The sequence below is a fragment of the Brassica napus genome, chromosome A8 (genome assembly GCF_020379485.1).
Source record: "Brassica napus cultivar Da-Ae chromosome A8, Da-Ae, whole genome shotgun sequence".
Taxonomy (NCBI): Eukaryota; Viridiplantae; Streptophyta; class Magnoliopsida; order Brassicales; family Brassicaceae; genus Brassica; species Brassica napus.
Window position 1 is genome coordinate 19,839,525 of NC_063441.1, and position 27,571 is coordinate 19,867,095.

A 27,571-nucleotide genomic window follows, 5' to 3' on the forward strand; every position below is an offset into this window, starting at 1 on the left:
TATGTTGAAAAAGGCCTAGGCCCATTATGGCCCATGTAATCGCAAAGCGGTCCACGCCGTTTTTAGTCTTACTAAAACCATAACTTTCACGTGCCACTAACTAACTAAAAATATCGCGGAATAAAACACGCTGGTAGTCGGCAGCGATGACTTTATAGTAGTCAAACTTGTTCTCTGACTCGGACAATCATTTTAAAATATAGTTCAAAGCTACAGAGAAACGCATCCAGATTAGATTTGTGTCCACAGCAAAAGAGAGATGGCGTCAGTGGATTCTCGAAGTGGTTTCTGCAACTCGAACTCCACTTTCTACAGCAAACGGAAGCCGATACCTCTCCCCCCGAATCCCTCCCTCGACGTCACCACTTTCATATCCTCTCAGGCTCATCTCGGCCGTACCGCCTTCATCGACGCCTCCACCGGTAAAAACCTCACCTTCGCCGAGCTGTGGCGCGCCGTGGAGTCCGTCGGCGACTGTCTCTCCGACATGGGGATCCGCAAGGGCCACGTCGTCCTTCTCCTCTCCCCTAACTCCATCTTGTTCCCCGTCGTCTGTCTCTCCGTGATGTCCCTCGGCGCCGTCATCACCACCACGAACCCTCTCAACACCGCCGCCGAGATCGCCAAACAGATCAAAGACTCGAACCCCGTGATGGCCTTCACCACGGCGGAGCTCCTCCCCAAGATCGCCGCCGCGTCGGGGGGATCCAAGAAGAGGCTCCCGATCGTGCTCATGGACGAGGAGCGAGTTGACTCGGCGGGGGAGGTGAGGAGGTTGGCGGAGATGATGAGGAGGGAGCCGAGTGGGACCCGAGTCGCGGAGCGAGTTGACCAGGACGACACGGCGACTTTGCTTTACTCTTCCGGAACCACCGGGATGAGTAAAGGAGTTGTGTCTTCTCACCGGAACCTTATCGCGATGGTGCAGACCGTCGTGAACCGGTTCGGATCCGACGTTGGATCTCAGGGAGAGCAGAGATTCATCTGCACGGTCCCTATGTTTCACATCTACGGCTTGGCGGCGTTCGCCACCGGGCTGCTCGCTTACGGGTCGACGATCATCGTTCTCTCCAAGTTCGAGATGGGCGAGATGTTGTCGGCGATAGGGAAGTACCAAGCGACGTATCTCCCTCTCGTGCCGCCGATCCTCGTGGCCATGGTCAACGGGGCGGAGCAGATCAATGCTAAGTACGATCTGAGCTCTCTGCATACGGTTTTGTGCGGAGGAGCTCCGTTGAGCAAGGAGGTGACGGAGGGGTTTATGGATAAGTATCCAACGGTCAAGATCTTACAAGGGTATGGGTTGACCGAGTCAACGGGTATTGGAGCCTCTACGGATACTGTTGAGGAGAGCCGGAGATACGGCACCGCGGGGAAGTTGTCGGCAAGTATGGAAGGGAGGATTGTGGATCCGGTCACGGGTCGGGTTCTTGGACCGAACCGTACCGGTGAGCTCTGGCTTAAGGGTCCTTCCATAATGAAAGGTACTTTTATGTCGTTCTTGATGTCGGAGATCATCAAAGCTGGAATGATTGTTATTAACATTTTTGGGTGGTGTTGTTGTTCTTGGCAGGTTATTTCAGCAATGAGGAAGCTACGAGCTCTACTATTGATTCTGAAGGATGGTTAAGGACTGGAGATCTCTGCTATGTTGATGAAGATGGATTCATTTTTGTGGTTGATCGGTTAAAGGAACTGATAAAGTACAAAGGCTACCAGGTAACATATGATGCATCACAGATTTAAACATGATCCATATTGCTGCTATAGAATGTAGTCCTTAGTGAAATGCTGATGCGCCAATTCATCTTTTTTGTTTTAGTAATGTGTTTGGTTTTGACCAAATTGCTAGAACACATGAACTGGTTTGTTCTGTTGAACCATTAAGTACTTTCTGAGCGTTAAAATTTATATGCTTGTGTGTATATGATAAGCTTCTCGAGAAATCGTGCTAAACTTGTTTTGGCATCGCTGCGTAGGTCCCTCCAGCTGAGCTAGAGGCTTTGTTGCTCACTCATCCTGAAATCGCTGATGCCGCAGTTATCCCGTAAGTTACAGCAACATCACCTCATTTTTGTGTTCTTATTATATATTTGACCATATAAACAAGATTTGAGTTTATAATGTTTTGGTTATTTACAGGTTTCCGGACAGAGAAGTAGGGCAGTTTCCGATGGCGTACGTTGTAAAGAAAACAGGAAGCTTGTTGTCAGAGAAGTCAGTGATGGAGTTTGTATCAAAACAAGTGGCGCCGTACAAGAGGGTACGAAAAGTGGCTTTTGTATCTTCCATACCAAAAAATCCATCAGGAAAGATTCTGCGCAAGGATCTCATCAAGCTCGCAACTTCCAACTCCAAGCTTTGAAATTGTTACGAGTCTTGTGCTGTCAGCCAATCTCCATGCATTATTGTTACTTGTATTGTAGTAACTCTTGTCAGTTCTGTGAAATATATAACTCTGAGGATGATTTACACATATATAATGTGAAGAACAATTTTGTTTATTTAAAAATATAGAGCCTACTTTCAAATCATGTTTATCATCAAATCTTAGCTCAGTGCCAAATTTTTAGGACGGGTGTGTGTAGCTAAGGCTAGAAGAATTAAGCTAAGTAAGATACTAGACTACACCTAATTCTTGGATTTGTTCTGGCAATTTCACGTTTTTCGTATGGGACATCATGTCGTTTGGTAATAAAAGTTCTTGAACATGGGAAAATGAACAAACTGGAACTATACTTACATTCAACGAGGTCTTGGTATCTATCTATCTATATATACTAGCACTGGTTTGCCTTTTAAGAGTATTGCTATTATACTTTGGTATAAATGTATAATTGGTCATACCTTAAATACTTGACTGTAAATGTACCGTCCAGAAAAATAGTCAACCTAAGTAAAAGAGACCAACTCCACTCTAAGATTTGTCTTAGTTCTTGGGGTATTCTTTGAGATGACTCTTGCAGTATCTATGGTGGGGTTTGGTAGATTCACTATCACTCATTTAACACGTATGGTATCATCAACTCTGCGGTCTGGTGGAAATGCACACTCTGGTAGGATCTTTTCCATTGGCTCGCTGCCCTGCATAGCTCTTCCTCGGCTCCTTCCCTTTGCTGGCTTGCACCTTAATCCCCGGAAGTTCTCTTCAGATGCATTCAACACTTCATCAAAACCCGGTTTGGCAACTCCAGGTTTGCTAGTTCATCAAAGACTATGGTTCAGCTATTTCTTTTTGCTTTTTCTTTTGTTCAACCAACCAGTAATTTTTTTATACAAACCATTTCAGCTTATGTCTTCAGATTATAAATTAGTTTTATATGTTATTAACAATCTCAGGGCTGCATCATCCATTTAACCACCTGAACAAAATGGCTGTTTGTAAAAGATCATCATCATCTTCTTCTTTATCTCCAATCCATCCTAGAAACGGTTTTTGCAATGCAAACTCCACATTCTACAGTAAACGCAACCCATTGCCACTCCCGGCTAACTCCTCCCTTGACGTCACCACATTTATCTCCTCTCAAGCTCACAACGGCACCACCGCCTTCATCGACGCCGCCACAGGCCACCGTATAAGCTTCTCCGATCTCTGGAGAGCCGTAGATAACGTAGCCGACTGCCTCTACCACGACATGAGAATACGGAGAGGCGACGTAGTACTCATCCTCTCTCCCAACTCCATCTCCATCCCCGTCGTCTGCCTCTCCGTCATGTCTCTCGGCGCCGTAGTCACCACCGCGAATCCTCTCAACACCGCCTCAGAAATCTCCAGACAGGTCGCAGACTGCAACCCAAAGCTCGCCTTCGCGACTCCCGACCAGGCTCCCAAACTCGCCGCCTCGGGGGCCATCTCCGTCGTCCTCACGGAGGAGGACGAAGAGCGGGTGGGATCCACTCTCGGAGTCCGAGTCGTCGGGAGCTTGAGCGAGATGATGAAAAAGAAACCGAGCGAGCGGCGAGTCAGAAACCGAGTTAACCGGGACGAAACGGCGATGCTTCTGTACTCCTCCGGAACCACAGGGCGAAGCAAAGGAGTGATAATCTCTCACGGAAACTTAATAGCGCACGTGGCGAGATACATCGCCGAGCCACTGGAGCCGAACCAGACCTTCCTCTGCACCGTTCCGTTGTTCCACACCTTCGGGTTACTTAACTACGCTTTGGCCACCGTGGCTTTGGGTTCGACGGTGGTGCTCCTCCGGAAGTTTGACCTCCACGGTATGATGGCGGCGGTGGAGAAGTACAGAGCGACGACTCTGGTTTTGGTGCCGCCTATTTTGGTAGCTATGATCAACGGCTCAGATTTGATCAAGGCCAGGTACGATTTGACCTTGCTGAAAACGGTTAGATCCGGTGGAGCTCCGTTGAGCAAAGAGGTTACGGAGAGTTTTTTAGAGAGGTATCCAACGGTTGATATTTTTCAAGGGTACGCTTTGACTGAATCAAACAGCTCAGGAGCTTCGACTGATTCGGTGGAGGAGAGTAAGAGACACGGTGCGGTTGGGTTGTTGTCGTCTGGTGTGGAAGCGCGGGTTGTGGATCCGGATACGGGTCGGATCATGGGTGTGAACCAAACGGGCGAGCTTTGGCTCAAAGGTCCCGCCATTACAAAAGGTTAAATGATACATTACCTTGCGTTACAAGATTCATATCAAAGGTTTTCAAATTAATTTTATAATTCTTTATTTTAAAAGGTTATTTTAGAAACGAAGAAGCTACAAAAGAAACTATTGGTTCAGAAGGATGGCTAAAAACTGGAGATCTCTGCTGCATCGACGATGGAGGATTTGTTTTTATATTGGATCGATTGAAAGAGCTAATCAAATACAAAGCTTACCAGGTTATTGTTTGATTATTGTCAAAATTATGAATGTTTGTGTATATCCGAACAGCATCCTCTTCAGATTTATAGACCTTTAGATTAGAAAAGCATTTAACCATCGGCTATGTTTTTGTTGGGTGATCATTGGCATGCGCAGGTCCCTCCAGCTGAACTAGAAGGTTTGCTGCTCACTCATCCTGAAATCATTGATGCCGCTGTGATCCCGTAAGTGACAATAACACTATAAAGTCTTTTTGCACTAGAAACAATCTTGAGTTTTATAACATTTTTGGGAACTTACAGATTTCCAGACAGAGAAGTAGGGCAGCTTCCGATGGCGTACGTTGTAAGAAAAACAGGAAGCTTGTTATCAGAGAAGACATTGATGGAGTTTGTAGCCAAACAAGTGGCACCATACAAGAGAGTACGAAAGGTGGCTTTCGTGTCTTCCATACCAAAAAATCCATCAGGGAAGATTCTGCGCAAGGACCTCATCAAGCTCGCAACTTCCAACTCCACGGGTTAAAACTGTAACAAGACTATTAATGTGGGGCAATTTCAATATATAATTATCATATCTTCCACCTCTCTGGAACAATAAAAAAAGTAAATAACAGTCTCCATGCATTCATATGGTCATATGGATGCATATGAACGTGTAGTTCGAGCGTGAACAAAATGCTTATAAAGGATTAACCGATTAATTACATATGTATTGATTCAACCATCCAAAAGTTAGTAAATAAAAGTAACTGAATAATTTATTTGGATCGGTGCAATATATAATTAAACTCTTGAAATCATGTAACTGACTAATTTTTTGAAACTATTTGAAAATATTCAGATTTAGATATGATTCTTATTCGGTTTATATAACAGTTTTTTTATTTGGGTGATCTGATCATATTTTCTTATAAATATTCTAGTTATCCTAATCATTTACCGATACTGAATGCTTAAAACGAGAGATGTAAAACTTTGTGAATCTAACAAAATGGCCAAATTTAAGACCAGATCATAATATAGCCAAACTTACAAATTGGTGATAATGTATAATAGCTAACTTGTTATGCAATTTACAGATACACCAACTATATGATATAACATGTACCTGATTATTTGTCGGGGAATTCATGGATATGTATACGCATAATCACGTTATGTGTAGTGACAAAGTGTAGTTTGGTCCATTGCTTGCTTGGATAACTTCTAAATCATGGAAACATAATTAAACATAATGTTACCCGCGACTTTCAACTAAACATTTGATTCTGTTAACAAGTGTCTAAGTAAGAGACGCTGAGCTGTTAAGTTCATGCCATGTGTCATGTGTCAACTTAAGTTCCATAGTATATATAATTTGACAATCTCAGAGCTGTGCATCCATCTAAACTAGATGATCTAATCCCCACCTGAAGAAATATGACAAACTCCATAAGATCATCATCAACATCTTCATCTCTCATCGATCCTAGAAGTGGTTTCTGCAATGCAAACTCGACGTTTTACAGTAAACGCAAACCATTGCCACTTCCGGCGAACACCTCACTCGACGTCACCACTTTCATCTCCTCCCAACCTCACCGCGGCACAACAGCCTTCATCGACGCCGCCACGGGCCACCACCTAAGCTTCTCCGAGCTCTGGACGGCCGTAAACCGTGTCGCCGACTGTCTCCACCGCGACGTTGGAGTAAGAAAAGGCGACGTCGTGCTCGTCCTATCTCCCAACTCCATCTCCATCCCCATCGTCTGCCTCTCCGTCATGTCTCTCGGCGCCGTCGTCACCACCGCGAATCCTCTCAACACCGCCGGTGAGATTTCAAGACAGATGGCAGACAGTAACCCGGTTCTCGCCTTCACAACCCCTGAGCTGAGTCAGAAACTCGCCGGTTCAGGTATCTCCGTTGTACTCGAGCGAGTGGGACCCACTCGTGGAGTCAGAGTCGTTGGTTATCTGAGTGAGATGATGAATAAGGAGCCGAGAGGGAAGAACCGAGTCAGAGACCGAGTCCACCAGGACGACACGGCGATGCTTCTCTACTCGTCGGGAACCACAGGACGTAGCAAGGGAGTGATATCGTCTCACGGGAACTTAATCGCACACGTGGCGAGACACCTCGTCGAGCCGATGGACCCGTACGAGATCTTCCTCTTCACCGTTCCGATGTTCCACACGTTCGGTTTGTTGAACTACGTCATGGCCACCGCATCGTTAGGCTCCACGGTCGTGATCCTCCGGAGATTCGAGCTACACGAGATGCTGGCGGCGGTTGTGAAGTACAGAGCCACGACGCTGGTTCTGGTGACGCCGGTTGTAGTAGCTATGATGAACGGAGCAGATCTGATCAAGGCGAAGTACGACCTGAGCTCACTGAGAATAGTTAGGTGCGGTGGAGCTCCGTTGAGCAAGGAGGTTACGGAAGGGTTTATAGAGAAGTATCCAACGGTTGATATTTTTCAGGGTTACGCTTTGACGGAATCTAACGGTGCAGGAGGTTCTATTGATACGGTGGAGGAGAGCCGGAGATACGGTGCGGTGGGGTTGTTGTCGTCCGGTGTGGAAGCGAGGATTGTGGATCCGGATACGGGTCGGGTCATGGGTGTTAATAGAACGGGTGAGCTCTGGCTTAAAGGGCCTTCTATTGCTAAAGGTAAATAAAAAAGGAGTAATTCTTGGATTCACTCCCTATGGTGAACCTCAAGGTTCACCAACCAATAGGATTTCATTATTTTAAATTCGATATCTTTTAAAAAAGGAAACAAAATATTGTCAAGTTATATTATGTTTTTAAAATAAAAAGGTAAAAAAAATAATAGTTACAAAAAAAAGATTTTTTTTTAAAATATTGTTAACGTTGTCAGCAAAACACTAAACCCTAAATTCTAATTCATAAACCCTAAATCCTAATCCCTAAACTCTAAATCTGAAACCCTAAACCCTTGGGTAAATCCTAAACCCTTGGGTAAATCCTAAACCCTTGGATAAATCATAAACTCTAAATCAAAAACACTAAACGCAAAAATCCTAAACCCTTGAATGTTTTAGTGTTTAGTGTTTTTGATTTAGTGTTTATGATTTATCCAAGGGTTTAGGGTTTATCCAAGGGTTTAGGATTTCGAATTTAGGGTTTAGGGATTAGGATTTAAGGTTTAGTTTTTTCCTGACGATGTTAAAAATATTTTTTGTAATTACTACAATATTTTTTTTATCTTTTTATTTTGAAAACATAATATAACTTGACAATATTTTGTTTCCTTTTATAAAAGATATTAAATTTGAAATAACATAATCCTATTAGTTGGTGAACCTACAGGTTCACCCTAAGAAGTGAACCTAAGAATAAGTCATAAAAAAATAAGACGTTGCTTGGGTTACACGTATGCATTTTTGTGACCAACATTTATTTGTGTATATAAAAGGTTATTTTAAGAATGAGGAAGCTACAAAAGAATGTTTTAATTTACAAGGATGGCTTAAAACTGGAGATCTTTGCTACATTGACGATGATGGGTTTCTTTTTACTGTTGATCGATTGAAAGAGCTAATCAAATACAAAGGTTATCAGGTTAGACAGGTCTTCGTTGTATCATGTCAATTAATTAGGCTTACCAAACAACAATTACCATGCAAATATATACAATAGGTACCTCCAGCTGAACTAGAGGCTCTCTTACTGAACCACCCAGATATTCTCGACGCAGCCGTTATTCCGTAAAGTCTTGTTGATCTGTTGCTTCAGTAATAATCTTGTTCTTAAATCATCAGCATAACACGTAGTTCTCTTGTTTCTCCTTGGCTTTTGTATATTGCATAGGTTTCCGGATAAAGAAGCAGGACAATGTCCGATGGCTTACATATCGCGCAAGCCTGAGAGCGATCTCTCTCAAAAACAAGTTATTAACTTCATCTCTGAACAGGTGCTTATATAATCACAATCATTATATTACTAATTTAGCATATTTTGTTGAAGGATTAATTAGCTTACTTGGTTGATTTCTTTGACCACTTAAGAATTTACTATTTGATTATTTTGGGTGTTTATGATGTAATAAACAAACAGGTGGCACCGTATAAGAAAATAAGAAAGGTCGCGTTTATAGACTCCATACCAAAAACTCCATCGGGGAAGATACTTCGTAAAGACTTAATCAAACTAGCCACTTCTAAGCTTTAAACGAATCACGACATTGTTACTTTTTATTTTATAGTTTTTGTTCAACATTAAAAGCAAGAAAATTGCACACAACGAAAAAAAATCATAATAAGAGAAGTTGTAAACTTGTAATATATAGTTTTCAATAAAATTTAAAATTAAGATGATATGGTCTCAAATCAAGAAATTTCTCCGCATAAGTTTTTTTTTTGGTTTTGTCATTTGTGACCGGTTATTTTTCTTCTGCCATTTTTTTTAATTGAAATTATTAACCATTATCATTCGTGATTGAAACACACTATGTTAGGTTAGGTTAGGTTTTAAAGGTTTCCTTTGATGTAAATGGCTGAAAATCAATCGAGAATGAAAAATTGGAGAATGTTTAGCGATGAATCCTTATCGCCTATTACTCTTTGTCTGTCTTTCACATTCTAGAGTTTGCAAATACTGTGTTGATTGCAAGGTTTTGATACCACTTACTCTGTTAAGAGAAAAAGTTAGAGAAACTCAAGTGCCCGAATGCTTTCTTATTTAGAACTTTTATACAGAGTTGATTAAATAGACCAAGACATTACAAACTAAGATTGTGATTGGGGATTACTCCGGATTAGTCTTCTAAAGCCTTAAAAACGTTAAAAGTAATTAAAGTTTTCAAAACCATTAGTTTTACCAATCATACTATGGTTTTCATAAAATCAGTCAAAGTCCCTACCCTACAATCACTAAAAATCTAGTTTCTTTTGTTTTGTACATGTTTCCCTACTTCAAAAATAAAAACCTGAGGCTTTAAAAAATAGACTTCCTTTAAAAAAGTTATAACCACAGAAGTAACAGCAAAAATTCTAAACAATCAACAATCAGACAACAACTCAGACTGCGCTTCCTACAATATAGGAAGACTTGTTCTAAACTAAAGAATCGGTTTACTGAAAATTTCTCGCTTCACTATTATTTACTTTGGTCGTAATATAATATACATTGGAGAGTGCCCTTACGATGCCCTTACGATACAACCAAGGTCCATTGACTCAACGGTCAGGCACGACGGCGGCGAAATAGGATCAAGAAACTATGGCGTTAGATCGGAAAAGTGGTTTCTGCGAGTCAAACTCTATTTTCTACAGCAAACGCGACCCCATGGTTCTCCCCCCGCCAAACCAACATCTCGACGTCACAACTTTCATCTCATCGCAGCCTCACCGCGGTAAAACCGCCTTAGTTGACGCCGTCACCGGCCGTTGTCTCAGCTTCTCCGAGCTCTGGCTCGGCGTGAAGAGAGTCGCCGCTTGTCTTTACTCGTTAGGTGTTCGCAAGCGCGATGTCGTCATTATACTCTCCCCAAACTCCATACTCTACCCCGTCGTCTCCCTCGCCGTCATGTCTCTCGGCGCCGTCATCACCACGGCGAACCCCATCAGCACTTCCGGCGAAATCGCTAACCAGCTCCACGACTCGCTCCCAGTCCTCGCCTTCACCACCTGCCAACTCGTCTCCAAACTCGCCGCCGCCGCGTCGGCATCGAAGCTCCCGGTGGTTCTCATGGACGAGAACAATGGAGTAGAAGCTCAAGCAGAGGGAGTGAAGATAGTAGGGAGCTTGGAGTTGATGATGGAGAGTGAACCGAGCGAGTCACGAGCCAAGCAGCGAGTCAACCAGGACGACACGGCGGCGTTGCTATACTCGTCAGGCACGACGGGGAAAAGCAAAGGAGTAATGATAACGCACCGCAACTTAATCGCGCTGGTACAAACGTACCGGCTCCGGTTCGGTTTAGAGCAGCGAACCGTCTGCACTATCCCAATGTGCCACGTGTTCAGCTTCGGCGGTTTCGCGACGAGCTTGATCGCGTTGGGTTGGACGACAATGGTTCTTCCCAAGTTCGAGATGTCTAAGCTTCTCTCCGCCGTGGAGGCTCACCGTCCCACGCACCTCACTCTCGTCCCGCCGATGGTTGTGGCCATGGTTAACGGAGCAAAGGAGATCAACTCCAAGTACGACGTGAGCTCGTTGCACACCGTCGTAGCTGGAGGAGCTCCTCTGAGCAGAGAGGTGATCGAGAAGTTCGTTAAAAATTACCCGAACGTTAAGGTTCTACAAGGCTATGGCTTGACGGAGACGACGGCTATAGTTGCTACTATGTTTACTAAAGAGGAGACTGAGAGGTACGGCTCCTCTGGTTTGCTTTCTCCAAACGTGGAGGCTAAGATTGTGGATCCGGAGACGGGTCGGTTATTGGGTGTGGATCAAACCGGCGAACTTTGGCTCAGGAGTCCCACTGTGATGAAAGGTTATTACAAGAACGAAGAAGCTAGTGCAGAAACTATAGATTCAGAAGGGTGGTTGAAGACTGGTGACTTGTGTTACATTGACAGTGAAGGTTTTGTCTTTGTTGTTGATAGATTAAAAGAGCTAATCAAATGCAATGGTTATCAGGTAACTTAAAAATAAATACATATATAATCAGCTTGAGTTTGGTCTTTTTGTAAAGTTGTTGGTTTTGTTGATGGTGTTAGGTTGCTCCAGCTGAACTAGAGGCATTGTTGCTTGCTCATCCAGAGATTGATGACGCAGCAGTAATACCGTGAGAACTTGCTTTTAACATGACCCATCACTAAGTTGTTCTATTTTAATGACCATTTTTTTGCTGAAGATTTTTATGTTCATGTCTTGTTGTTTTTGAAGCATCCCTGATGAGAAAGCTGGACAGTATCCAATGGCCTATATCGTAAGAAAAGCTGGAAGTAACTTATCCGAAAGTGAAATCATGGGCTTCGTTGCAAAACAGGTTTTTTTTTGTCCAACAATGCTTAGATCATGTTTTGTCACTAATCTAACCGTTGTTCATTCTGAGTTTTGTTTGGATTGCTTAGGTATCGCGGTACAAGAAGATACGCAAAGTCGTATTTTTAGGTTCGATCCCCAAAAATCCATCTGGCAAGATTTTGAGAAGAGAACTTAAAAAGCTCACAACTTCAAAACTCTAGCAGGAAGCTGTGTCCACCATCATTATCTCGTACTCACCGTTAGTTAACTCGTTTATTTGGTTAACCGATTATTGACTTCTTCTATAGAAGTCTCTGAATAAACTGAATATTGCTTATTAATTGTACTGAAAATGCTAATCAGAAAAAATGATTGTCAGACTCTAAACTTTAATTCAGACATATTAGTTAAACTCGTTGGTTGGCGCATGAAGAGCATCAAAGCTCTCCAGAATCTGAGTTGTACTCACTGACTTATCCTCAGACTCCTTCTTCCCACTCTCAAACCAACCTCCAAACCAAAATCTCGAACCTGCCACCGAAGCAGAAGAAGTCTCCGGCACGAACTGACCAAGAACCTGACAAATGTGCACACAAGATGGTAACGAGGCTGCATCATCCATGAAAGCCTCCTCGTTCTGCGCTGCACTCGTGAATTTTTCCACAGCGTTCCAGACTCCTACTGTGAGAGCTGCAAGCGCACCACTGAATAAAGCCGTGTTACGAGAGGTGCGGAAGCCTTGACGCAGCGATAAGAGACCTCCAGTGGGGACGCTGGCAAAGATCAAGTTCCATGAATCTTCCTTCTGTCTCGCGTACTCCATAGCGCAGGCAAAGCTCGACACGAGACCACCCCATACGGCGAAGCTTCCTCCGACTCTCGGGGCGTTCATACGTACATACTCAGCGCCGCCGGATAGACGAGCCCCGGCGGGAGAGTTGTAGATTCCTTTGATCATGTAAAAGACGGATCCTCCGGCAATACCCATGCCGAACGCACCGCCAACATCGTCTAAGATCAGGTCGGGACATAGTTCTATTGTACTCTCTGGAGTTTCCATAGGTTTCGCCCTTTTTCTTAACTGTGAGAGAAAGACAAGTTAAAGAACCCTTAAACCTTTCTATTATTTTCTTCAAAAGAAATTAAAAGTGGAAAGAAAGAAAAGTACTGCGAAAATGGAAAGATAACATTCTCCCAAGTCCCAACCTAACAATTCAAGCATCATCATCTTCTGTTGACGTATTTGTAAGAGGCTCTAACATGTTTTTAGAGTTACCTTTTTTATGATCCTCACCTACATGCCATATTAATAATCTCTCGTCTTTTGTTTGATTCAGAAAAAGAAACATGCCATAAGCGCAATGAAACAATGAGTATCCTGCAATATTAATAATCTCTTGTCTTTAGTTTGATTCAGGAAAGAAAACATTCCATAAACGCAGTTAAGCAATGAGTACAACAACATTGGCCGTCAACATGTACTAGATGGATTACACCTTTCTACAAGACCCCTCAAATAGAAAGTTTGGCCTGCTAAGCCGGCCCAGGGCACTAGCTCGGCTGAGCGATCCCCGACCAAGAGCGCAAGCTCGGCTCAAGACCGTCTCAATTGACTGATCGAAGAAAGCACATCAGGTTGGCTTGAAAGCCCAGTTGCTTGGCCCGATCAAGATCAAGGCCCGACACGACGACCTAAGACATTGGGAAGAAAGCAGCCTATACAAGGAAGAGGAGGGTCAGCAAGAGGGGGATTCGAGAATGTGCACACATACTTGATGGCTAAAAACTAGAGTTCTTACTTATTGTATTTTCGCTTTCTCGGCTAACTCTCCGAGCACCAGTTTACTCTTGCGTTTTTTTCTTCATTTGTAAACTGAACTTTCTCCCGATCTAATAAAAAAACCTTTAAACTAACCGAGTCCCGACCAAACTCGGTTCAAACACAACTCATCAAGGAAATAAAGCCAATGCCGGTAACACCTTTAGATTTACTTAGCAAACTTTTAACAACATGCATTTTATATTTTAATCTAATAACATATACGTAGATCTTTATAATACAAAATAATTTCATAAACTAATTATCCATTCATGGTTAATAAACTAATTCAACTATATTAATAATTAATAAATATAATTTCATAAAATTAATTGTATATTAATAATAGTCAATAATATCACAAACATTTGACTAATTCTAGTCCATTAATAACTAATAAAAATAATTTCATGAAATTAGTTGTGTATCAATACTAGTCAATAATATCACAAAGATTTGACTATAGTCAATTATAGTGTTACTAAAAATCATCTGTTAATATGAAATTTCATCTGTTACCATCATCTGTTAAAAAGAACTATTATTTGGAAATACATTTATTAATAAAATTTTGTAAACAATGCTACTTTTAATAAAAATATATTATGAAAGAAATATAAATATTACTAAAAATTTAGATAAAATATGTTTTCTAATATTATGTCTTACTCGATAGGTTGGGTGACTTGTCCTCGATCTAATGAGAAGTATTTGGAGAAATAGTAAATGGAAAGAAAGACTGTTGAATGATGCCTATTTGTTCTCAAACCGGAAAAACATAAAATGTGGGAAAAGAAGAGCAATAAGTCAAGGAGTGTTGTGTTTCAAAAAAAAAAAAGTCAAGGAGTGTTGAAAGTTGTTGTGTTGGTATGTTAAAGTCTTTGAGTTTGCTTGTTGCAGTAGTCCAAGTATAAGTTAAAAAATATGGGTTATATATGGAGAGTGCTCCTAAGTCTAAGTAAAAAATAAGGCTATATGGAGAAGATCAAGAGTGTTCTGTTTTCTCTGTAAATATGTAATGGCCAATTTTGTGTAATAAGCAAGCAAAAATCAATTCTCTACTTCATATTTCTCTATCTACTTCTGTCACTCTCTCTTACTGATATATAGGTAAAACTTTCCTCTGTTTTCTTTTCGAACAAGAACAAAAGAAAAATGAAGAAAATCTGCAATTTTTCTGCAGTTTTCAACAAAGACCATGACTTCCTATTAAGCTCAACTAGTTACAAATCAACATTGTCGAATACTATTATATATCTCTCGGTGATGTCGTAGTATATCTATCTTAACTTACTAACATTATTGTCGATTTACTTTGATCACACTAGCTCTATCCGGTCGTCTAAGACATATGTTTACTGTGTCGATTTGTTCAATTCAATCGATGGGTTGTGAGTTACTTTTTCATAATTTCTTCACTTCTCACTTTTCTTTCGCCTTACTTTCTCAATTTCAGTAAAAACACTGAGCAATTTTTTTCAGAACGAGTGCAGACAATATGTAATAATAACTTCTAGTTTTACATACAACCAGACATCATAATAATCCAAGTCAACAACTAAAAACATTATAAAACCTTACCGAGCGTTTTTTGCAGAATAATAATCATAGAAACTAATTATTAAGCTCTAAAACTTATATATTAGTAAAAAATAAATCCAGACAGATTAGTTAAACTCGTAAGTTGGGACAGGAGGCGCATCAAAGCTCTCAAGAACCTGAGTTTTGCTCCCACTCTTATCCTCAGACCCCTTCTGCTTCCCTTTCCCAAACAAACCTCCAAACCAAGATCCCGAACCTGCCTCCGAAGCAGATGAAGTCTCCGGCACAGGCACGGACTGTCCATAAACCTGAGCAGGTGGTAAGGAGGCCGCTTCACCCATGAAAACCTGCTGTTGCTGCGCAGCACTCGCGACTTTGTCCTTAGCGAGCTGGACTCCTTGTATGAGAGCTAAAATCGCACCTCCGAACAAAGCCGCCCTACCAGACGCGCGGAAGCCTTGACGCAGCGATAAAAGACCTCCAGTGGCGGCGCCGGCAATGATAGAGTTCCATGGATCTTCCTTCTGTCTAGCGTACACCATGGCGCAGTCCATGGTCGAGAACAGACCACCCCATACGGCGAAGCTTCCTCCGAGTTTAGGAACGTTCATACGTACATACTCTGCGCCGCCGGAGAGACGAGCGCCGGCGGGAGAGTTGTAGATTCCTCTGATGAAGTGATAGACGGATCCTCCGGTTATACCCATGCCGAACGCACCGCCCATATCATCTATGATCCGGTCGGGACATGGCTCTCTTGTAGTATCTGGAGTTCCCATTGGTTTTGCTTCTTCTTTTTTTGACTTGTACAACTGTATGAGAAAGTAGAATCAAAGAACGTCCATTAAACCCTATATTTTTTTCTTTAAACGAAATTAAAAGTGGAAAGAAAGAAAAGTATTACGAAAATGGAAAGATGAATTTACGTGTTCTCCAAGATTTTTAACAATATGTAAGGGTTGAATATCCCCATTTTAAAAAAGCCCATCACTAAACCCAAAAATGTCAAATAATTACGATGAAAGAATGTGAAGTAGGATTTTATCCTTTTATTTTTTCTTTTTTTTTTAATCCTTTTCTATATAATGTCGGTAAAAACATCTCCGAACTCCAAAAAATTCCTTTAACAGAAAACATATTAATATTTTAATAAATTGTAATTAGATAATCAAAAGTTAATTGTAAAACAGAAATTCAACTAATCTATTGTTTACAAGTGTCACATCAAATTTTAATGGAGTTCTAAAAAATCTAAACATTAGAACTCTTCTCTCTTCTCTTTTTCTAAAACACTGACTTTAGAATCTCTTTTAAACTCTTTGTTGGAGGTACTCTAATCAAGATGCTACTTTCATTACAGTGAATTGATTAATCATTTTGTACTTTGTCGAGAAAGATATATAATTTATGATTTAATTAAGTACTAAAGCTAAATTCTAATCGATCACTGTTCCATTTTTCTTTTTTTATTCATGCTTACATAGGAGTTAGGACCATGAAGTGAATATCACGAAACAAGTTGGAAAGATATATACCAAGTATAAAAATGTTCAAAAAATTGTAATGAAATCATACACCTCTGTCTCTTAAATATCGTTTCACACTACGGAATGTGTTCACTCAATTTTAACTATAAAATTCTGATTGAAAATCACGAAACAAACAATTAAAAAAGATTATAACAAGTACTGTATATTAAAAATATAGTAAAAGAAAAAAGATGAATCTAAGGAATCGAGATTTGACTTTTTTGACCTTACACAAAAACAAATCATACACAGTTTCCTCTTAAATACCATCTCACACAATGAAATTTGTGTTTACTCAATTTTATTTTCCACACAAATTAGTTAAGCTCCTAAGTTGAGACGGGAGGCGCATCACAGCTCTCAAGAACCCGAGTCTTGCTCCCTGACTTATCCTCAGACTCCTCTTTCTTCCCACTCCCAAACAAACCTCCATACCAAGACCCCGAACCTGCCTCCGGAGCAGAAGAAGTCTCATAAACCTGAGCAGGTGGTAAGGAGGCCGCATCACTCATGGAAGCCTGCTCGTGCTGCTGCGCAGCATTCGCGAGTTTGTCCAAAGCGATCTGTACTCCTTGTAAGAGAGTTAACACCGCACCTCCCACCAAAACCGCCCTAGCAGACGCGCGGAAACCTTGACGCAGCGATAAAAGGCCTCCGGTGGCGGCGCCGGCAAAGATGGAGTTCCATGGATCTTCCTTCTGTCTAGCGTACACCATGGCGCAGTCCATGGTCGAGAACAGACCACCCCATACGGCGAAGCTTCCTCCGAGTTTAGGAGCGTTCATACGTACATACTGTGCGCCGCCGGAGAGACGAGCGCCTGAGGGAGAGTTGTTGATTCCTCTGATGAAGTGAAAGACAGATCCTCCGGCAATACCCATGCCGAACGCATCGCCAATATCATCTAAGATCCGGTCGGGACATGGTTCTCTTGTATTCTCTGGAGTTCCCATTTGGTTTTTGCTTCTTTTCTTTTCTTGACGTTTACAACTGTATGAAGAAAAAATGCGGCTAACCCAACAAAAAAAACATTCGTTGCTTTAATATTTGAAAAGCAAAAAAGAGAAATTTTTTTTTTTTGAAAAGCTCGTTTCCTGAATAATTCGTTTGTTTAATTCATACTGTTTATGAATAAAAGAATGTCAGCCCTTGTTGTTGTTAGTTAGCTGAACGTTGTACAGAAAAGCTAAAAACATTTGACTTTGTAAATCGTATTCAATAATAAAACAATGTGATGATATGATTCACACGACAAAAAAAGTATTGCGAAAATGAAAATTTTGGAACCTTAATCTATTAGAATTTAACACTCAAATAATAAATTATCTTTCATGCTTATGTAGAACCATAAAAATCATGATTGACATTCACGAAAAAAAAAACAGAAATGATAATAATAGATGTAAAAATATTAAAAAAACTATAAGGAAATAGACGAATTCACATAACCGAAATTTGATCTCTTTTCTTAATTTAATAAATCATTGTAATATGTAATAGTTCTATGCGAATTTTGAATCTCAAAATATAATCATGGTTTCACAGTCCCGAAACAAAATCCACGAACTTTATTATTACAATATACTATTGAGACACTTACTTCTGATCTAAAAAGTTTTGATTGTGAAATAACTTGTTGTTGTATGTTTGTAAGATGTGCTTTTGTGAAGATATTATGATTTTATTTATAGTAAAAATTACCTTGGTCATCAAGTTGGTTAAGCTTGATTACCAAATTGGTCTGACTTACTCACTAAGTTGGCTTAACTTGGTTAATTTGAACACTACATTTTCTTTAAGGCCCAAACTATTTGCCTTAAGAACCCAAAATCATAATATATCATCTTACTCACTTTATTAGACTTACAAATAATGTCCAATGATCTTTATATTCTTAACATAAATCAAAATTTTATTCATCATATTGGATTTGTAAAAATGTCCAACAATCTTCATATCTCTTCACATAAATTAGATTTTTACTTAATCCATTGAACTTACAAAAAAATCTATTCATATATCCAATTTCATATTTAACCTATTATTAGGTTTATAATAAGAGAAATTTGACCCTATAACCATTAAAAAAATAAAATTAAAAAACTAACAATTCTTCCCATCTATATCTTCCTTTTTGTTTATATAGCACTCTAACCCATGATTAGTTTCCTAATTTTAATATATACTTTTTTGTTATTTCCCTAATTCTCCCTTATGATAATTGGTTCTAATTAACAGCTTAATTATTATAATATTCAAAATAAACAAACATAAAAATTGTTAACCAAATAGATTTTTATGAAAATTAATTTATAGTGAAATAATCATATAATTTTTTAAAGAAATAGACAAAAAAACAAACTGATAGTAAACAAAATATTTTTTAGCTCATCCATAACTCGGGTTAAACTTCGTGTACTACAGGTTTCTAATAATCATTGTGTACTACAGCTTAGTGCCATTTGTACTGCATAAAGGACCCATGTACAAACATATAAACCAGACCAGCCCCGACGACATTAGAAAAAAAAACCAAGCCTTTGACTATTTGACAACCTCATATACTCTCTGCATCCTTACGAAGAAGAGGAATCAGGTAACTTTAAGAGTCTGCGATTCTGTGGTACGATTCTTTATTCTTATTCTCTCTTGCCGGTAGTGTACTGCAGAGCCGAGTACTCTTTCTCCTCTCCGACTTGCTGCGACCTCCTATTCCCTGAGATCGTCTTTTTATATATAAATATTATCTTCAATCATTTTTTAAGTTAATATCTTATTTTTGTACATAAGATTGCCTCCCGGATTAAAAAAAAAGGTTGCCTCTCGGATATTGTTTTTAATAAAAAAATATTTGGATTTTCAGAAATGGCTTTAAAAATTCGAAAAGCTAAAATAACTTTCAAAATTTTCACTAATTTGAATAAGAAGTAAGTTCCAAATGAGTATTTCAGCTATGAATTAACTTCTAAACGCGGTAAAAAAACAATCAACTTCTAAACAAGTATTTTAGATAAAGTTGTTTTTTAGAAAATTAAATAAAAAAATAACCTCTTCTCGTTTCCGTTAAACTAAACTAAACATCCTTGCAAATTATTTGAAAGAAGTTAAAAATATAAGAGAAAATTCGGGACATGTCACGAAATGAATATGTCTATTTAATAAGCTTATCCATTCGGACACAAAAAAAAAACATATGACAAACACACTGCCACTTCACCAGACAGAATCTAAAACCAACCAATGAAAACGCGTATCTACAGATAACTCCTTTCTATGGAGTTTGCTCCCAGAGCCACTCATTGCTCTATCTCATTCTCTCGCTCACTCATAAAACTCACAACTCACTCTATCCTCAATCAACCAAAGGATAACACACACAAAAAAATCAAGACTCTCACTAAGATAAACCAAGAATCTTCATCATGGCTTCAGTAACCTCAGCTACCGTCGCAATCCCATCCTTCACCGGCCTAAAATCCACAATCTCCAAACCCTCCGCCGTCGTCAGACTCCCCACCACAACATCACGGAACCTCACCGTGAAGGCATCTCTCAAGGACTTCGGAGTCGCGGCTGTTGCAGCTGCAGCTTCCATCGCTTTGGCTGGAAACGCCATGGCCATCGATGTTCTCTTGGGATCAGGAGATGGAGCGTTGGCTTTCGTTCCCAACGAGTTCACAATAGCCAAAGGAGAGAAGATTGTGTTCAAGAACAATGCTGGATTCCCACACAACGTTGTGTTCGATGAGGACGAGATCCCAAGCGGTGTCGACGCGAGCAAGATCTCCATGGACGAGCAAGATCTGCTCAACGCTGCTGGAGAGACGTACGAGGTTGCTTTGACTGAGCCTGGGACCTACAGCTTCTACTGTGCGCCTCATCAGGGTGCTGGTATGGTCGGTAAAGTCACCGTTAACTAATAAAATTGTGAGTGTAGAAGTGAAAGAGTGTCTCTGATTCATGTAGAGGCTTTTCTTTCAGTCTTACTTACATAAGGTGTTTTGTACTTCTAAAGAGTGTTGGAATCAAATGGACATTGATTTGTTATAATGAGAGTACTGGTTCCATGAATGAATTGTCTTGGTTTATAAATTATTTGTAGATTTATGTCTGGCTCTGACAATTTTTAAGATTATGATAAGTTGGAAAAATAAATGCTAAAAATAAGGGGTTTGTGTTATATGAACCGAAAGTTGTGGAGCTTTTGTCTCAAAACATGTTTTGAGCTCGGATAGATAGTGTGTAAAACTAGTTAGAATAAGTGTAATTCTTCTACATGCATATGTATAAATCCGTTTAAAACATTTATAAATTATAAACGAAATAATATTATAGTGTCTACAACTCCAGTTAACATGTAAGAACTCAGTTAACAACTATTGTTTGTCTAAGCTCAGCATGTTTGTATCCGGGTTATCTACCAGCACAGTTGGAAGAACATCTCAACTACAGCCAATAACACAGCCAATAACATGCGTACTAAAGACTAATGACTACTGACTAGAGTGCATTGCATTTGAATATAATAAGGAAACTAATGACTGAGGTTCAAAAATGTTTTCACCAAAATGAGACTTACTTGTGCTGGTTTAGTCCGCACAAACAAAGACTTTGGGATTCATCAATTTATAGTATTTTCTGTTACCATTTTAAGTACGTCAATAACCTTGTCTTCGTCATTACATTAATAGTGAAAATTTATCTATCAATGTTGTACAAAAAATAATGATTTTTTTTAGCTTAGTAATTATCCTCTGTTTGTATGATTTTTGTGTACAGACTACAGATCATAGCTAACATTTTAATTGACAGTAGTCCTAAAATATAATGATTAAAAGCACATACGTCTACGTCCTGTACTTTATTTTAAGAAAATAGACGTGCTTTAAAAAGGAGGAACGTCATATGTTTAGTCAAAGATGATAATACTTTAGTTAATTATAGAAAATGTAATAATCAACAATAGCCCATTGGTTGATTTCATTTCAGTTGTGTAAGAAAAGTAAAAAACATTGTGCTGGAAAATAAAACCATTCCTTCTGAAATTACAACAATATCCACACCCAGATAGCCACCGACCATTTTAAATAAGGGTATAAATGTCATTTAAGAAATTTCCTTTGTAAGAACAAGGGAGTTAGAAGAACAGAGAGATCGAAAATAAAAAGAAGAAAGGAACAAGGTTTTGCGATTCTCTTCTCCGATTCGGTTCCTAATCTGTCTTCGTTTTACAAGCTTTAGGGTGTATCTTTGGCGGTGATGGCGATGAAGCTGAGACAGTCGCAGCGATCTCAGGCGAAGAAATGGTCGACGTTAATGCTGGTTCTGTTGATGCTTTTCATGCTAACGATCGTTCTCTTGATGCTTCTGTCTTTTGGGGTTTTCTCTCTTCCAATTGATACCTTCGACGAATATTCTCCGACCGATCTCTCTTCTTTCCGACGAGCTGCAACCGAGAGGTGGCATGAGTCCTGTCGGAATTATTGATTTTTTTTATTTATTTCATTGTTTGTAATGTTTTGATTCAAATTGTTTTCTTGAGAATGCAGAAGCGAGGGAATAGGGAAGAGAGGAGATCAATGGACAGAGATTCTTTCTTGGGAGCCCAGAGCTTTCCTCTACCACGGTTTCTTGGTTTGTGTTCTGTTATTTCAAAGATTAGATAACATGTCTGAATCTTTGAGAGTATTAAATTTTATTTATTTGATGTTGACACAGTCGAAGGAAGAATGTGAATATTTAATCAGTCTTGCGAAACCATATATGGTGAAGTCAACTGTTGTTGATAGCCAAACCGGCAAGAGCAAAGACAGCAGGGTGAGAACAAGCTCAGGGACTTTCCTTAGGAGAGGAAGGGACAAAGTCATTAAGACCATTGAGAAAAGAATTGCTGATTACACCTTTATTCCTGCAGGTTTCTTGAGAGACTTTTTCAATTATCAATTAGCAGTTTATCTAATTAGTATCATATATGTAGACTAATTTTGTTATATATGTAATTAGTATTTAAAAAAATGACTATTCATTTAGTATTGTGGTTTAAGATGATTGATTATGGAATGTGTAGATCATGGAGAAGGACTTCAGGTTCTTCATTACGAAGAAGGGCAGAAGTATGAACCACACTATGATTACTTTGTTGACGAATTCAACACTAAGAATGGAGGTCAACGCATGGCTACAATGCTTATGTATCTGTAAGATCTTCTGAACTCTATTTTATTTTAAGGTTGCCAAATTCAAGTATTACCATTTACCAATCATTGTCTTCTTTCTCTTATACCAAAAAAAAAAAAAAACTACAGGTCGGATGTTGAAGAAGGCGGTGAAACGGTGTTTCCTGCTGCCAATATGAATTTTAGTTCTGTGCCATGGTATAATGAGCTCTCTGAGTGTGGTAAAAAGGGACTTTCCGTGAAGCCGAGAATGGGTGATGCATTGCTCTTCTGGAGCATGAGGCCTGATGCTACACTTGATCCCTCAAGCCTGCATGGTATAATAACAATAATAATAATATAAAACACCATTGTAAACTTTTACCAATACCATTGAGTGTGTAGCTGATAATATATGCTTCGTTGGTTCTAGGTGGATGTCCTGTGATTAAAGGGAACAAATGGTCATCTACCAAATGGATGCATGTCGGCGAGTACAAAATCTAGCGTCTTTGATTGCTGGTAACGGTCATTCTCGTTGAAGTTTCAAACAAGAATATGTCCATTATGTTTATTTGGCGTGTGTTAGCTCTCGGTTCTTACATTGTCCTCTTTTGTTGGACAGGACAATATACTGTTTCATAGATGGTGGATAAAATGAAACTTCGGAACCAAAAAATGCAGAGAGATGATGTTTGTTTTTTTGTCCCTGCGGCTCAGTATATTTGTCAGCACCATTTTTTTTTTTTGATGTGATTCAGAGGGTTATACATATCAATAGAGAATACCAAAAGATCTGGAACTTGTTAGACTTATTAGGATGAGTTAGATAGACTGATGCTCATTGTTATACTATAGCCATCAGCTTGTCTCTGTCATTGAATAGACGTTGTGAATTAGTTATGACATTATCATATACAAACTGTTGTTATCTTTATATAAAAGCTGAATTGTTTTACTCATACACCCAAATTAGCAGACGGACCATTCTTGATTTGGACTGTCCCATTGACTCATTTATTTTGTTGGTTTTCATGAGCAAATAACAAAATATTTTAACAAATGGCACATATATAATAAAAATTGTGAGGGAATAGTTTATTACACAACAGCAAAAAGACATGTTTCACCAGTTTGGAAGACAAAAACAAAGTTACAAACACAAGGCTTACAATTAGCGTTCTTGTACGAAGTTTCCCTACACAAACACCTTTATTACACAAATGAAAAATAAAAGAAAAATTTCAAATTCACGATTCTCTGAGTTTTTTCTTCTCTCGACATGATTTAAGTTCCAAATAAGATGGAGAACGGACCAACATGGAGATTCCTTCAAAAAGGCTTAGCTTGTAGAGTCGCGGCTGTAGAACTGATCAAGTGTTTTGGCAGGAATACGGTGAAGAAGCTCACGTGGGAAGATACGGAGCAGTGTCCATGCCAAATCAAGTGACTGGAAGATGTTTCTTGTATCGTATGCTCCTTGCATCACAAACTTCCTCTCAAATTTGTCCAGAAACTCTAAATACAGCTGCGAAAACACAACACGAGAAGCTATTGTAATGAGTAATTAACTCTTGTGAGTATCAAATATGAACACGAATGGGACTGAGTAGAGAAAGGTACCAGATCTTCTGAAGAAAGAGCTTCTTCTCCAACCACAGCTTTCATGGCTTGAACATCCTTCCCGATTGCATAGTTTGCGTACAGCTGAAATTAATAAAGAAATATTATGAATTGGGTGTGATGAATGATACTAAATGACCATATCAGATGCTTTAGTAAAATAAGATCCTATAAATAGCGAACCTGGTTGGACACATCAGAATGGTCACGGCGAGTCATTCCCTCACCAATAGCACTCTGCAGAGTTGAAAGATTGTCAAGTTAATAAGTTACGTTTCAGTCCATGTGATTTCATAAGGAGTATATAATCGAGATGGCTCTGCTACCTTCATTAATCGAGAAAGTGATGGAAGCACGTTGATGGGTGGGTATATCTGTTTTAAGGAAGAACCAGAAAAAATAGAGATTATTACAGAAAGATGAGAAACCTTTTTCATTCATGTGTATTAGAAAATAGTGACAATTATGCAAAACGAGTAAAGCATAATGTACCTGTCTGTTGTGAAGTTGCCTGTCAATGTATATCTGACCCTCAGTAATGTAACCAGTAAGATCCGGAGTAGGGTGAGTGATGTCTGAGTTTTACAACAAGAGATATAATGAGTTTTTTTCAATCAAAAAGAAGAGGATCCAATAATGATATGATTGTTTTACCATCATTGGGCATAGTCAGGATAGGGATTTGGGTAATGGAACCCTTTCTTCCTTCAATACGCCCTGCACGCTCATAGATAGTTGCAAGATCTGTATACATATAACCCGGGTATCCACGTCTTCCAGGTACTTCTTCTCTAGCAGCAGAGACCTCCAGTTCATCAAAATATGTGAAAGGTAGACATCATTAAACATATACATGGTGGTTGAGTTTTTGTGAAAATATGAATCATGTAAGAAAACGAATAGACAGATGAAAGACATTTTACCTCACGAAGAGCATCTGCATAAGAACTCATATCTGTCAATATAACAAGCACATGCTTCCCACATTCATAAGCTAAGTATTCAGCAGTTGTGAGGGTAATTCGAGGAGTGATAATTCTCTCGATGGTTGGATCATTTGCCTGTTGGAGCAGAATGCATCATAAATGTCAATCCATCATTGATATAATATACTAGTACTATCAACGAAGGAAGATACAAGAAGCACATAAAGAAGTAAGTTACCAGATTCAGGAAAAGGGTAACTCTTTCCATTGATCCATTTTCTTCAAAATCACGTTTGAAGAACTGAGCTGTCTCCATGTTTACACCCATAGCTGCGAAAACAATAGCAAAATTGTCCTCTCCATGATCCTGGAGAAACACAAGGTAAGATATCGAATGATTTCAAACAGCAAACAAAATTTCAGTAGTTCAAAGAATGAAATCCTTGCAAAGTAAGATACTCAATTGTTATAAAATACATCCCCTCACATATACCACTGAAATCCTTCTACACAAGTTAGAAAGTGAATGTGCTACACAAACACTTACTAACACCTCAGCAAGATCCTTGTACTTTAGTGGTTGTAACTGGGGCAAATGATTACCTCAATTAGGTTCTCAGTCTTTTCCAACCGCTTAACAAGACCAGCCTGACGACAAATCTGAGCAGCAATTTCGTTGTGAGGTAGACCAGCAGCAGAGAAAAGAGGAATCTTCTGTCCGCGAGCAATTGAGTTCATGACATCAATGGTAGAAATCCCCGTCTGTATCATCTCTTCAGGGTAAGTCCTTTCACTGGGGTTGATTGAGCTTCCTATAAACATTATTCACCGACACAATTAAAACAACACCAATTTTCTTTCGTTTCAGAGCTCACACAATGAGGCACAGCCAACACTCACCAGAGATATCAAGGTATGCCTCAGGCAAAATAGGAGGGCCATTATCAATTGGCTTCCCTGAGCCGTTAAAGATGCGGCCAAGCATGTCTTGTGAGACAGGTGTTTTCAGTACCTGAAACAAAAACATTATAAGCAAATCCTCCGTTCTCAGAAACGCTTAAAAGAAGAAACTTTCAATGTAAATAGTACCTCTCCAGTGAACTGAACGGTGGTGAATTTGTTGTCAATTCCAGATGTTCCTTCAAAAACCTGAAAACCATAAGATCAATACGTTATAGAGGACATCAAACCTGTACAGTCAACATCTAAAGTGTAATGTAGAAATTGAATCAAGAGTAAGTAACCTGGACAACAGCTTTCTCGCCATCAACCTCCAAGACCTGACCACGTCTCATAGATCCATCACCTAAGCGAATGTTAACAATCTCCTGGTACTTTGGACCCTACGGAAACATCATAAACATTCTTATAACAAAGATAGAATTCAATATAGTCATGTTCGTTTGGTTGCTGCAGTTTTCGGCGTCGGTGTCAGCGTCGGCGTCAATGAAAATAGTTGTTGTTCGTTTCGTAAACGCCGACCCAGCTTTAATCGCAGACGCAAACTTTTTCGGCGATCGACGCGAAAACGCAGTTTTTAGACGCTACCGACGTCAATGAAACGTACAAGAATTTATTAAAAAATTAACGCCGACGCAGCCGCAGGTAGCTGCGTCAACCAAACGAACAGCACTAATATCATCAATGGCAAAGCTTCTCCGTTATCAATTGTTTATACCTTCACTTTCTCGAGGATCACCAAGGGTCCCGCAACACCTGAGACAGTTCTGTACTCTACACAATTCAAAGATCTTCAAAATCAGAGTCGCGTACAAGCTAGATCTCTTATCCGTTAGTCAACCAACGCTATAGAGAGAGAGAGAAGTGATCAAATGATCGGAGACTTACCCATTCCGATCTCGAGAGCTCCTTCGTCCATGTCGATTCCAGCCGCCACCATTGTCGCAGATCAAGATCAAATCAAGCCGCTCCTGGGGAGAGAAAAGTCAGAAACGAGTGGCGGGAACAAAGCGATATCAAAAAAAAAAATGAAATGAAAGTTCGATCCAATAATTCAAATCTAGCCAGTGAAAGAGGAAGACGTGATCAAACGAGGTGTGAGGAGAGATCTGATACCTGGAACGAATCGAGTCAAGCAGATAGAGAGAGATGGAGAGGATTTGCGATTTGTGATGTGTTGAACGTGGTAGAGGATATATCTGACCTCTACTAATTATTTGTGATATTATTTTCCTCAAAAAAAAAAATTATTTATTTTCGGAGCGGAAAA

At 39.6% G+C, this 27,571-nt stretch overlaps 10 protein-coding genes across 12 annotated transcripts; 6 read left to right on the forward strand and 4 right to left on the reverse strand.

Moving 5' to 3' along the window:
- Positions 1 to 107: 107 nt before the first annotated feature.
- LOC106440735 (4-coumarate--CoA ligase-like 5) lies at positions 108 to 2,534 on the forward strand. Its single transcript, XM_013882471.3, has 4 exons — positions 108 to 1,484; positions 1,574 to 1,719; positions 1,980 to 2,047; positions 2,143 to 2,534. The coding sequence occupies exons 1-4, from the start codon at positions 260 to 262 to the stop codon at positions 2,363 to 2,365; spliced, it is 1,662 nt and encodes a 553-aa protein (XP_013737925.2). The 5' UTR covers positions 108 to 259; the 3' UTR covers positions 2,366 to 2,534.
- Positions 2,535 to 2,793: 259 nt separating this feature from the next.
- On the forward strand, positions 2,794 to 5,407 carry LOC106444581 (4-coumarate--CoA ligase-like 8). Its single transcript, XM_013886037.3, has 5 exons — positions 2,794 to 3,194; positions 3,340 to 4,620; positions 4,701 to 4,846; positions 4,986 to 5,053; positions 5,132 to 5,407. The coding sequence occupies exons 1-5, from the start codon at positions 2,954 to 2,956 to the stop codon at positions 5,352 to 5,354; spliced, it is 1,959 nt and encodes a 652-aa protein (XP_013741491.2). The 5' UTR covers positions 2,794 to 2,953; the 3' UTR covers positions 5,355 to 5,407.
- A 730-nt stretch (positions 5,408 to 6,137) lies between these two features.
- LOC106444582 (4-coumarate--CoA ligase-like 8) lies at positions 6,138 to 9,087 on the forward strand. Of its 3 annotated transcripts, none has more exons than XM_022716907.2 (5): positions 6,151 to 7,445; positions 8,251 to 8,396; positions 8,475 to 8,542; positions 8,646 to 8,748; positions 8,892 to 9,087. In XM_022716907.2, exons 1-5 carry the CDS (start codon positions 6,251 to 6,253, stop codon positions 9,003 to 9,005), a joined length of 1,626 nt encoding a protein of 541 aa, XP_022572628.2. In that variant the 5' UTR covers positions 6,151 to 6,250; the 3' UTR covers positions 9,006 to 9,087. The 3 variants fall into 3 exon arrangements, with proteins under 3 accessions (XP_048594037.1, XP_022572628.2, XP_048594036.1); XM_048738079.1 differs by having other exon boundaries at positions 6,155 to 7,481; XM_048738080.1 differs by lacking the exons at positions 8,251 to 8,396; positions 8,475 to 8,542 and having other exon boundaries at positions 6,138 to 7,481.
- Positions 9,088 to 9,803: 716 nt separating this feature from the next.
- On the forward strand, positions 9,804 to 12,140 carry LOC106440741 (4-coumarate--CoA ligase-like 2). Its single transcript, XM_013882477.3, has 4 exons — positions 9,804 to 11,417; positions 11,498 to 11,565; positions 11,667 to 11,769; positions 11,855 to 12,140. The coding sequence occupies exons 1-4, from the start codon at positions 10,056 to 10,058 to the stop codon at positions 11,966 to 11,968; spliced, it is 1,647 nt and encodes a 548-aa protein (XP_013737931.1). The 5' UTR covers positions 9,804 to 10,055; the 3' UTR covers positions 11,969 to 12,140.
- A 10-nt stretch (positions 12,141 to 12,150) lies between these two features.
- Positions 12,151 to 14,062, reverse strand: LOC106444583 (mitochondrial import inner membrane translocase subunit TIM17-1-like). Its single transcript, XM_048738082.1, has one exon. The coding sequence runs from the start codon at positions 12,805 to 12,807 to the stop codon at positions 12,151 to 12,153; it is 657 nt and encodes a 218-aa protein (XP_048594039.1). The 5' UTR covers positions 12,808 to 14,062.
- Positions 14,063 to 14,173: 111 nt separating this feature from the next.
- On the reverse strand, positions 14,174 to 16,596 carry LOC106442729 (mitochondrial import inner membrane translocase subunit TIM17-1-like). The gene has a single exon (XM_048738085.1). The coding sequence runs from the start codon at positions 15,885 to 15,887 to the stop codon at positions 15,234 to 15,236; it is 654 nt and encodes a 217-aa protein (XP_048594042.1). The 5' UTR covers positions 15,888 to 16,596; the 3' UTR covers positions 14,174 to 15,233.
- A 136-nt stretch (positions 16,597 to 16,732) lies between these two features.
- On the reverse strand, positions 16,733 to 18,365 carry LOC106444584 (mitochondrial import inner membrane translocase subunit TIM17-1-like). The gene has a single exon (XM_013886040.3). It carries the CDS (start codon positions 17,588 to 17,590, stop codon positions 16,967 to 16,969), a length of 624 nt encoding a protein of 207 aa, XP_013741494.2. The 5' UTR covers positions 17,591 to 18,365; the 3' UTR covers positions 16,733 to 16,966.
- A 234-nt stretch (positions 18,366 to 18,599) lies between these two features.
- LOC106440742 (plastocyanin) lies at positions 18,600 to 20,708 on the forward strand. The gene has a single exon (XM_013882478.3). It carries the CDS (start codon positions 20,060 to 20,062, stop codon positions 20,555 to 20,557), a length of 498 nt encoding a protein of 165 aa, XP_013737932.1. The 5' UTR covers positions 18,600 to 20,059; the 3' UTR covers positions 20,558 to 20,708.
- A 171-nt stretch (positions 20,709 to 20,879) lies between these two features.
- On the forward strand, positions 20,880 to 23,750 carry LOC106440743 (probable prolyl 4-hydroxylase 3). Its single transcript, XM_048738084.1, has 7 exons — positions 20,880 to 22,096; positions 22,187 to 22,271; positions 22,356 to 22,551; positions 22,705 to 22,834; positions 22,943 to 23,130; positions 23,226 to 23,314; positions 23,418 to 23,750. The coding sequence occupies exons 1-6, from the start codon at positions 21,897 to 21,899 to the stop codon at positions 23,297 to 23,299; spliced, it is 873 nt and encodes a 290-aa protein (XP_048594041.1). The 5' UTR covers positions 20,880 to 21,896; the 3' UTR covers positions 23,300 to 23,314; positions 23,418 to 23,750.
- A 116-nt stretch (positions 23,751 to 23,866) lies between these two features.
- LOC106440744 (V-type proton ATPase subunit B3-like) lies at positions 23,867 to 27,566 on the reverse strand. The gene is made up of 15 exons (XM_048738083.1): positions 27,418 to 27,566; positions 27,190 to 27,272; positions 27,020 to 27,075; positions 26,586 to 26,684; positions 26,431 to 26,490; positions 26,242 to 26,353; positions 25,945 to 26,153; positions 25,580 to 25,708; positions 25,339 to 25,476; positions 25,070 to 25,220; positions 24,908 to 24,990; positions 24,742 to 24,789; positions 24,599 to 24,652; positions 24,416 to 24,499; positions 23,867 to 24,320 (listed from the first exon to the last, which is right to left on the reverse strand). Exons 2-15 carry the CDS (start codon positions 27,239 to 27,241, stop codon positions 24,135 to 24,137), a joined length of 1,461 nt encoding a protein of 486 aa, XP_048594040.1. The 5' UTR covers positions 27,242 to 27,272; positions 27,418 to 27,566; the 3' UTR covers positions 23,867 to 24,134.
- Positions 27,567 to 27,571: the final 5 nt, after the last annotated feature.